Source organism: Ictalurus punctatus, chromosome 6 (genome assembly GCF_001660625.3).
Source record: "Ictalurus punctatus breed USDA103 chromosome 6, Coco_2.0, whole genome shotgun sequence".
Classification (NCBI taxonomy): Eukaryota; Metazoa; Chordata; class Actinopteri; order Siluriformes; family Ictaluridae; genus Ictalurus; species Ictalurus punctatus.
The window spans coordinates 33,449,952-33,461,286 of NC_030421.2; the positions used below are offsets into that span (position 1 = coordinate 33,449,952).

Sequence of the window (11,335 nt, forward strand, 5' to 3'; positions counted from 1 at the left end):
GGGAACAGTGAAGAGAGAGAGGGCAGACAGTTTACAGTTTAGCTTAGCATTTCTGTCTAATCGGCCAGTATTGTCTTAAATAGCCTGTGCATAGCACTTCATTTTTTATAACATGAGATTGGTCGAATGTTTTCAATCTTGATTTTGGTAAAATGTTGCAATAATATGTTAAAGCAGTGTTTTTTTTGTTTTGTTTTTTTCGTTTTGTGTAAAGTGACTGAAAGGAAATTCTCTTGTATCATGTACTCTTATATTATGAACCGTATTAAGACACCTTGGATATGGAGAATACTGGGTTATAGTTTCTGTTTGTGTGTCTCTGTGCTATCAAATACCTATGATGAATGTATATATTTAATTACCTCTTTGAATAAGCTGATCAACTGCCATCCTTGACTATATCTGAAACATGTAGACTTATTTTGTAGTATGACCCTGTGAGCTGTGTGTTTTGTCTATCTGTCTGGCCCATGCACCAGTACAAACCGCCTACGCACTGCTCTTATCAATATGTATAAGTACTTCTACTCTGCATGAATGAAGTGGGATGTCTGTGTGAGCATGCATGAAGTCAGTGTGTGTTGATTTTAGACCCCCCAGGCCCGAGCGCTCCACGGTAAACCAAACTTTCTAGCTCATAGCAGCGCAGAACTAAGAGTAAAGTTAACAGAAGTAATTGTAGAACAGGCTAAAAGGGCTGACGGAGGTCTGGAAGACATAAGCCGAGATTTGGAGATTTCTAACAATTTGGTCTTAAGAAGTGCGATTACTCCGGGCCTGGGTAAGTGTTTTTCTTTCTTCGCTGGTGTGGTGTAATTCCGAACTCATAATTATAAATAAGTGGAAACCTAACAGTGACTGTTTTGGACATTTAAATAAAAAACTATTAAAAAACTAGAACAACAACAAAACACGTCTCGTGCGTGACAGTGACAACAGCACAAGTTCTCTGTGGACTGTTCACTGCATCTGTTTTATCTTGTTGTGATCTTTGTTTTCACGTTCCAATGCTTGACACCCCGACCTGCAAAAACTCATTTCAGGGAGGTGGCTTCACAGGCTACTGCGCCACACACACACACACACACACACACACACAAACTAGTTATTGGCACTTTCAAAACACTGCTTCATGAAGCTTTGTAACCTTTATGAATCATTTGTTTCGAACCAGTGGTTCAGAGTGCATATCAAACTGGCCAAGTCACGTGATTTCAGCAAACAAGGTTTCATTACGTCATACTGTTTCAAAACGTTTTGAAAGTTTGATGTTTCGGCGCTAGTTGGTTTTGCTCTCCAGGTGAACCAATGAGCCAGTGTTTAATAAATAATTTGAACTGTTCTCCGGTCAATTTTACTATGTAGGTTTATAAAACTGAAACGATTCAGTAGTGTTTGTACTGATCCATAGTCAGTGCTCGTCTCAGGATGCCTTGTTAATCACCTGACATGAAATCCCAACAACTTTCCTGATAAAAATAAAGAAGACATGGCCAGATATTGTGAATAACCTATAGTTATTCACAATGAGGAGCCTACAGTTCACAAAACCAAGCTCATGTAGTTGTCGGATGTATTGTTAAAAACTCAATACATAAAAATAATAATAATAATAAAAAAACAGCCACAAATTTTTAAAAGGCTCTTACAACAATGTGGACAGGGACACTTCACCTAGGATTCACACCCAAGACGGCAGCATAGCAGTCAGGAGCACCACCACATACTTCATTATTTCATATAAACAACATGTAGGTTATAATTACCTTCGCTTCTCTGAATCGTTGTCAAGGTTGTTTCAGATCAACACCTGCAAGTGTCCAATAGGTGTCACCGTGGAGACGTGTTAGTTCAGTGTTAGTTGCGGCTGTAGCAAAAGTCACTCACGAATGCATGCAGAGGATGATTTTTCCAGTAATTGGTCCCGTACGATCGTGGATGTAACAGTGTACACTGACCTCCCGTAGAGCAGCAACCAAATCCTTCACTGATTCATCTGACCTTTGGGTGTGTTTTCTGAATTTGTGCCATTCAAAGACAACATTTGTAGCGGGCTGAAAATGTTCCTCTAATGCTTTGAAGGCATTAGCAACAGTCTGACCTTTATCAGGCAGCATGTAGAAGACTTTTAACCCTTCAGCTCCCAGGCACTGTAGCAGAATGGCACATTTCCTCTCTTCCGTCCACTTATCTCCAGTGGCGTCATTTAAAAAATCATTTTAAAAAATCATGTTTAAAAATAATGATATGACCCCTTTAATATATTGCTAGGTCAGATGATATTTATTTCTGTCTGTCACCAAGTGAGGTCAGAAGACTTGCCTACCAGTTTGCTGTGGCACACCAGCTGAAGTTTGCTCCAATGTGGGCAGAAAAAGAAAGTAATGCTGTCATTCCCACCACACTGCTTTCATCGCCACAAAAGAGGTACATCAACACAATGTGTGATGCCTGGATGAGGAACAATCCTGGGAAAACAATGTCAATTTATGACATTCCCGGAATTGTGGCAATTGCCTATCCTCTGGTTGCAACCCGACTTGAACATTCAGGCTGGCTTTAGGGTGGGATGTACAGGGATGTACTTTTGGAAGCCATACTAGGTCCCAGCACCAATCTAGACATGCCAGGCCCTGGCACCAATCCAGCCATGCCAGGCCCCAGCACCTACGTAGCCATGCCAGGCCTGAGAGCCAAACCATTCATGCCAGGCCCCAGCACCAGCCCAGACATGCCAGGCCACAGCACTAATCCAGCCATGCCAGGCCTGACCACCAACCAAGCCATGCCAGGCCCAGCACCAGGCCAGCCCTTCCTGCCACAAGCTCAGACCCAGAACTGCCCAATTCCTATGCTAGCATCAGCTCACCCTTTTCCAGCAGTGTCAGTGCTGACACAAGTCTACAAACTAAAGAGGACATCTGGCTCTATCCAGAAGCTGGTCCCTGAAAAAAAATACTTGGAGAGGAAGAAAATGGTGCAAAACAGCATTCTAACTCACACACCACTGAATCATCCATTCACAAACAGCCACCCAAAGGAGACTTGGATGCAGTGTGTGAGGTGTAACAAATGGCCCCATGATGCTTGCACCTCAGGCCAGGCAATCCATGTGTGCCAGAGATGTAACTCGGAAGATAAGTATGATTAGTCAGATAAAGATGTCGCTTTTTTTGTAGTTGTTGTTATTTACAGATTTTTACATCTTTTTTTTGTTATTGTTATTCTGAGTTCTGTAATGATATTGAATTTGGTTTTGAATTTGGAAAAATTACCAGTATTCACAATTAAAAATAGCTGCAAGCAGCAATGGCAGATTCCTCCTCAATATTGCGAACCATTTCAAAATTGACATGGTACAGAAATTTATCCCACAGATGAAACATTTCCGAACATTCCGTTCATTTTTGTAGTTTTCCACGAATTATCATTATAGAGAAAAATCAGGAGTCAGTGAGAATTTTAGAGAATTACTTAATGCTGATACAACATTACTTTAATTTGAATTTATTGAATTTATTGTTCCCCATGAGAAATAAGGCATGTTGACAAATTTACACAAATTTAAAAGATACACATGGCCTGTACTATCAATGTGCCAAATTTAAAAAAAAACTTTTTACCATTCAGATCTTCAGTTATTGGGCACTTTAGGGAGGTAAGGAGAATAATAATAATAATAATAATAATAATAATAATAATAATAATAAGTAGAAGAACTGCGATGGACTGGCACCCTGTCCAGGGTGTACCCTGCCTTGTGCCCGATGCTCCCTGGGATAGACTCCAGGTTCCCTGTGACCCTGAAAAGGAGTAAGCAGTAGACAATGGATGGATGGATGGATGGATAAGTAGAAGAAGAAGAATACTAACAATGACAATAGGTTTCCTCCTGATGGAGGAATCCTAATAATTATAAGAATACTACCAATAACATAGGTTTCCGCCTGAATCCCAATGAGTTTCTTTCATGTAGTCTGGCGTTTATACCATTGTGATGTGTTATGCCCAGACAATATAAGAAAGAGTGAAAAGTGGGACAACATACCCCGCTCTCTACTTTGTTAATTCGTTACTGTTGAGCTGTTACAATGGAAACAATACTTTATAAGAATGATCGTATTACTGAAACATCCCGATTCCGGTGATGATGTAGTGCTCTCCTGCAGGTTTGTGAATTTGACTGTCAGAATCAGTGAATGTGTGAATTTAACACGACCTAAATAAGACGCTTAAAATAGTACGTGATCTTTTCCAGACGTCTTCTAGACATCTTAGTGTGCTCACTGGGATTATTTTATTTTATTTTATTTTTTAACCAAATATTTATTCGTGAATTGCAAAAAATAATTGTGCGTCTCACTTCATTTATTTGTGGATCTAATTTTATGTTTGTGGCTCGCCTTCTATTTATTTGTGGAATTCGTGGAATTAATTTGAAAGTTATGCAGTAAAAACACTCCCACAGTGGCAGCACGGTGTTTCCGTAGGACCATACCTGCCAACAAAACCCTGAGGTTATAATTTGCAGTACAGACACGTCACGTCCTGGATGGGACTCAGACACAGCCTGCATGTGACCAGGTGTAAGAGGAGTGGATTCTGCTGGGGGATGGGTACAACACATAACGTTTTTCACACTTAACACTCTTCCGCTGCATTATTCGGGAGCTCATCCCTTTAACCTAATTGTTGTCATTTTAATTCTTCAGGTACATATTTTATTAAGAGTGATATTATATTATACCAAGCTACTGGATTTTTTTTGGAGTACGGTCAACTTTGAGGCTCTACCATAAACACATTACACCTATTCACTAGCTGCTTTATAAACTGGATCATAACTGACTTGCTTGGTAGGTGATTTATTTCTTGATTTATATTTACAACACAAGCAGGTTGCAAGTGAACTACATTACTGAACTGAGTTACCTACTTAGCCTAAAATAAGCTAACAGGATATTTTATTGACTGCACATTTCTTGGTATGTATTTAACTTACAACTACATGGTTGCTGGACTTAGTGGATCCTTTCTTTCTCTTTCTCACACTTTGGCTTTACATCACTTTGGTAGAGGTTAATCTTGGTTCCACAGCTTTTGAGGCTCATCTCTGTATTTCTTTACAAATTCCACTCTTTCTATACAGGTCTCACAGTGTTTCTGCTGTTTTCCTTGGCTGTCCTGTTCAGGATTTATACGACAATACCTGGAAACACTCTAATGGCTGACTGCCCTCAATTCTGCCAAATTCTTGCCAGAGTCTTCTCTACGGTATCCGATATGTGCAAAACAAAACATACATATGAAAGCAAAATAACAATTCCGAAAATAAACCAACGAATTATAAACACCTTAACAAATCCGAAAACACATGAACAAATCAGACAAAATGGAAAAGGTAGATATATTTTACGAACGGATTACTTACCGCTGATTGGATGACTGCCAATCCAGATATAAAGGAAATAAGAAATTGTAACAACTTTGTTTCTTGTACATTAGTGGAATTCTGTGTTTACTTTAAACCATTTTTTGTCCATAGCGAAATGAGAAAATGGAATTTATTCAGCACTACTTTGAGGAAGGACATTCATATGCTGTCATTTTGTAAGTAGTTATATCGTTTGTGTAAACACACTGTTAGAAAAGCATTATGATTGAAATGTGCACATGTATGAGTAGAATATTTGCTTTGTGAAATAAATGAAAACAAATGTTGATCACGTTTAGGGAGGCTGGTCTGCCTTTGAGTAAAAAGGTTTAGGAGGTAAAGCGTTTTTTTTTAAAAAAAGATCTGTTTAAAAGAATCGCGTGAATTACATACCTTCTAAAACATAAACCTTTAGGAACTAAAAAGATTTAAAAAGTTGTTTAAAAAGAAATCCGTATTACATGTCTTCCAAAAAAAATCAAACAAAAAAACCCACATAAAACCTTTAGGAGGTAAAAATGTTTAAAAGAGTTGTTTAAAAAGAATCGCGCGTATTACATGACTTCTAAACAAAGATCCTTACGAGGTAAACATGTTAAAGTGCTGGCTAAAAGAACCTCCGTAAAGTTTAACCTAGGAGAGAAGTTTTTTCCAGAGGTGCATTCCATTCGCTGTGTGAAGCGTTAATGAAAGTTAAACCGAACCCACCTCACTCTCTCGCTAAACCCCGCCCACACATAGGTGTTTTCAGACACGCCCCTCTCTCTCTCTCTCTCTCTCTCTCTCTGTCTCAACATGCCCTACAAGTGTTTTCATCGCAGACAGTACTTTCTGTCAAGCTGTCAGTCGTAGAGGTAAAAGCAAATATTCTACTCATACATGTACACATTTCAATCATAATGCTTTTCTAACAACGTGTTTACACAAACGAAATAACCCCACACAGTAACACAAACACATGCCCATATTAAAACATTATTTCTTTTCAGACGTTTTTCACTCAAACCAAAAAAACAAACTCATTAACATAAACACCTTTTGTTGGGAGGGGGATAATTCCCCCCCCACACCCCTCTCCACCACTACCAGACACAAATTAGCCAGATTGACCCACTGATACAGTGGATAGGGTTACCACCCAGACCTGTCATAAATTCAAGTGTACCTACAGACCTGTCAGTCAGGGAAAGAGAGGAGCCATAAATTATCAAAACACACTACTTTGATTGACAGTTTGACAGAAAGTGTATGATATAACTACTTTTGTATATGCTGTTTACATCACATGACATATAGATTAGTTTGAAACTGAAACATCCTCTGCTGCTGAGCAGGAAAACCAGGTGTGTAGTTCCAGTTTACATTAACATGATGTGAGCAGAGCATAGGCAAAGTAAAGATCATGTACTTTGCATGGCACTGTACCAGCTAAACACATTGCTTAGTTGTGCCTCCCCTTGGCTAGAGACGTCAAACTAGCCTAGTTAAAGTTTTATATTTACAAATATTTTATATCTACATATAGTGACTACTTACAGTGACAACACCTGAGGCAGGTTTTAGGATAAATATTTTCTGATCAAGTCATACATTGACAGCTAAGTTACCTCAGCATCCATTAAACAAAACTTAGGCCACTAGCTGAGCTGGAAAAAATGCATGGAGAAGAAATTGGGGTCAGCCCTGGATGATTAACAGCATCAGTTAATCAGCAATGAGCATGCGCTTTAATGAATTACCAGAGAACACACGCTAAAATTACTGAAAGAACTATGAGTTTCAATTTGTAGTGTATTTTTGTAGGTTTGATAGTAACTTGAAAGTAAAGTATTGACTAATCTGATTACTTTTTATATGCAGTAATCAATAATGTAATCAGGTTACAGTTTTAAAGTAGTAATTAGAAATCTGTAGTGGATTACCTTTTTTGAGTCACTTACCCAACACTAGCCACGTTTCCATCCAAGGTTTTTTTTGTTGTTGTTGCAATAAACGGTTTAGCGCATTAAAATGCTTACTAATACCCTACAGCTGATGGAAATGTAAATTATCGATAAAATTTCACGTGTCTACAATCTTTTTTCGTTTAACTTTAGTGCGTAAGCTTTATGTCGATACTTTAAATGTTGGGGAAAAGATAGTTTGGAAATAGTTTTTGTAGCTGATCGATATTAGTTTTTATGGCTGATCGATATTAGTGAGCTTCAAGGCACCATCTACAGGCACGTGAAAATAACTGCTGGACCTTTTAATGTGGAACAAAAAATCCAAATAAGACGAATAAGCGAATTTCAGCCTCGTGAAATAACTATTAAGAGATGAAACTTTTCCTCAAGAGGACGATGGTAACTACTCCATGTAATTAAAAGTGATGCCTAGAAATAATGTGTTTTTGTGGCTACCAAAAAAAAGTGCAAAATATATATGCATGCAAGTTGTTTTTCTAAAAAATGCAAAGGACACTTTGCTTAACAATAAAATGTATTTTCTCAATTAATTCTCATGCATATTTATACATATAATGTGCATGGGATGGAAATGTCACCTATTTGGTTGAATGGCTCAGAACAACAATGTAGCCCCCGTTGCAGTGAGAATAAGATGTGTGTTCCATTGCCATCTCCATGTCTGAGGCGGTTTTGTTGACCTTTTCTTCATGTCAGGTTGTGAAAATTGTCCACTGTAAGTTTAACTGATTGTAAACTGGCATTCTGTACTCTGATCATAGAGATCTCAGCCATGATGGGATACAGGACAAAATTTGTGGTCATCTTTATTTTGTTGGCACTATCAGGGTTTATGTTGCTTATCTCCAACATCAAATCTCTGGAGGTGAGTATAGCTCTTTAAGACCCATGTCCAGACAGGCAGCACATTGTTGTTGCAATTGTACTGCAGCTGGACTATTTCCTCCAATTAGAGTATCTCTGAATGCTGTTTTGATTGTATGTGCAATTCAAATGTCTCTCTTTTCATGGTTTGTAGAATTTGAGAGGGCAGGTCATTTTCACCATCAGTGAAATCCAGAAGAGCGTCCATTCAGTCTTTCAGCCCACTGAAATCTTGTTGCCACTGGAGGTAAACCACACATACTGTGCACACCTTGGCCAGGAGCTCACAGCAGAAGAGGCCAAAGAAGAGAGATCTCTGCTCAATTCCATTGCATGGCCTGGTCCCTTAGTGCAAGGCCTTCCTGTGGAGTTCAGCAGCGACCCTGCCAAGAGCTACTTTGTGATTCAGGGCCCAGCAGAGCAACATGTAGGTGGTCAGCTTGTGGTTGAAGTCCATGTGCAGAACTTCCTAGGTCTGCCTAAGAAGCATGGTGGAGATTTCCTGATAGCCCGGCTGCATTCACCCAAGCTTGGCGCTGGGGTTGCAGGGAAGGTGCATGACCACAAAGACGGGAACTATACAGTGCTGTTCCCACTACTGTGGGCTGGTGTAGTGCAAGTGGAAATCACAATGGTGCACCCCAGTGAGGCAGTCGCGGTGCTCAAGAGATTTCAGAAAGAACAACCTGACCGAGTGTTTTTTAAAAGCCAGTTCCGCTCTGGTGCCCTTTCAGACTCCACTGAGTGCAATGTGTGCCTGCCGCTCAACCAAAAGCCATTCTGCAACTACACTGACCCTTTAACTGGAGAGCCCTGGTACTGCTACAAACCCAAAATTCTAGGCTGTGACACACGAATACAACATCATATAGGAGGATATAGGACCGACGGCATTACGGAATATGATGAAATGTTCTTCCAGAGGTAAGTTAGCAGTGGGGTGTACTTGAAGAAATCTTGAATTTTCATTATCCAAAAAATAATAATAAAAAAAACAATTACAATCAGTTATAGTTAAAATGCAGCACTACACAGAATAAAAGTACCAAACTGTAGGTTTTTTCTTTAGGGGTGTAAATCTCAAAGTTCGTATACCTGCATCAGTGACGGACCAAGTGACTGTATTACCTGAAGCACCAGGTAAATTTATTATTAAATCTCTAGGTCATACAACATTGTTTAATATTATTCCTTCCTATCTTGTATTATGCATTGTGTGAATTTTAAATGGAAAAATGTTTAAGAAATTAAAACCTAATTGCAGCTACATAGCAATTATGCGGCATATGGCAGCTGAAAATATTGAAGTAGTCCTGAAATATACTGGTGTACATTACAGTAATCTCTGAAACTTCATTTATGTTTTATTGTTGATGAATTTTTCTTTTCATCACCAAAAAAAAAAATCAGTCTTTGTTGTTGTTTTTCTCTCAAAGGACAAATTAAATTAAATTACACTGCTGCTGGATATTACTATCATGATACCTGGAGGCCTTTGAATGGTGCAGTAATGCGCGAGTTTCCTGATTCAGCAGCCATAACACAGTGTCTTAGAGGGAAGATTCTATACATGTTTGGAGATTCCACTGTGCGGCAGTGGTTTGAGTACCTCACTGCATTTGTTCCTGGTTATTAATCTATTATTAATCCCTGTCTTTCTGTTTTAACACATTTTTTCTATTTCGTTTGAGCTAATTTGCTCAGGCATTTATGTTTCATCCACTTTTTTCATCTATGTTTCCTCATGTTTCACCCAACACCATGATTCCCTCAACTTCAGAGTTCAACACTCACAGCCCTAAAAGAGTGGGGCCATTCATGGCTGTGGACTTCAGAAACAACATACTGATGCACTTCCGTCTTCATGGGCCACCCATCCGCTGCAACCCTGTTTTCACTTCAAAGCTGCGGTACGTAGCGAATGAGCTGGACAGGATCCAGGGTGGGCCAGATACAGTGGTTTTCGTGAGTGTGTGGGCTCACTTTAACAATTTTCCTATTGAGATGTATATACGCCGCCTCAGGCACATCCGGAAAGCATTGGTTCGTCTGCTGAACCGTGAGCCAGATACTTTGGTGGTGATTCGTACTCCCAACCTGCACAGTATAACCCCAAATAAAGGTCTGTACGGCAGTGAATGGTACTATCTACAGATTGATGCTGTGCTGCGTGCCATGTTCCGAGGACTCAATGTGCAGCTGCTGGATGCCTGGGAGATGACGCTGGCCCACCACCTCCCACATGACATGCACCCACCTCCCATCATCATCAAAAATGCTATGAACTTGATCCTCTCCCACATCTGTGGGGACGGGAAAAATAGTTAATAAAAAGGCTAACATTTTCCAATTGTAATGATAAAGTAGGTGGAGCTCTAGGGCTAAATCAGTTGACACTCTTGAGAATGAAAAAAATCTTGCTTTAGAGATGCTTCACACATCAGTGATTAAATTTGATTGAATCTACTTTTGAAGGTAATTCAGAGAATAAGCACACTTAAGGAAGTTTAAAATTCAATTCAATTCAATTCAATTCAATTCAATTTTATCTGTATAGCGCTTTTTACAATAGACATTGTCTCAAAGCAGCTTTACAGAAATATCAACACGGTATACAGATATTAAAGGTGTGAATTTATCCCAACTGAGCAAGCCACTGAGTGGCGACGGTGGCAAGGAAAAACTCCCTAAGATGTTTTAAGAGGAAGAAACCTTGAGAGGAACCCGACTCAGAAGGGAACCCATCCTCATCTGGGTAACAACAGATATTGTGAAAAAGTTCATTATGGATTTATATGAAGTCTGTATGGTGTTAAGAGCAGCCGTAGTCCCAGCAGTCTGGAATTAGAGAAGATTTGAGCTCCATCCAGAGGCTGAAAGGATCAGGATCTCTAGTATCTCCATAAATTCGTGTGGGGCTCGGCGAAAGGAGAGAGGGAGAAAGTAGAACAGAATCTAGTCAGGGTAGGCTTGAGTAAACAAATACGTTTTAAGCTTAGACTTAAACACTGAGACTGTGTCTGAGTCCCGAACACTAATAGGAAGACTGTTCCATAACTGTGGGGCTCTA

At 39.5% G+C, this 11,335-nt stretch overlaps 1 protein-coding gene across 5 annotated transcripts; it reads left to right on the top strand.

The window, feature by feature from the left end:
• Nucleotides 1-181: 181 nt before the first annotated feature.
• LOC108266687 (NXPE family member 3) lies at nucleotides 182-10,708 on the top strand. Of its 5 annotated transcripts, XM_047155840.2 has the most exons (8): nucleotides 182-781; nucleotides 5,150-5,274; nucleotides 5,546-5,610; nucleotides 8,163-8,266; nucleotides 8,420-9,189; nucleotides 9,335-9,405; nucleotides 9,702-9,893; nucleotides 10,046-10,708. In XM_047155840.2, exons 4-8 carry the CDS (start codon nucleotides 8,174-8,176, stop codon nucleotides 10,591-10,593), a joined length of 1,674 nt encoding a protein of 557 aa, XP_047011796.1. In that variant the 5' UTR covers nucleotides 182-781; nucleotides 5,150-5,274; nucleotides 5,546-5,610; nucleotides 8,163-8,173; the 3' UTR covers nucleotides 10,594-10,708. The 5 variants fall into 5 exon arrangements, with proteins under 5 accessions (XP_047011796.1, XP_047011795.1, XP_017325825.1 ...); XM_047155839.2 differs by lacking the exon at nucleotides 5,546-5,610; XM_017470333.3 differs by lacking the exons at nucleotides 182-781; nucleotides 5,546-5,610 and adding an exon at nucleotides 3,725-4,856.
• Nucleotides 10,709-11,335: the final 627 nt, after the last annotated feature.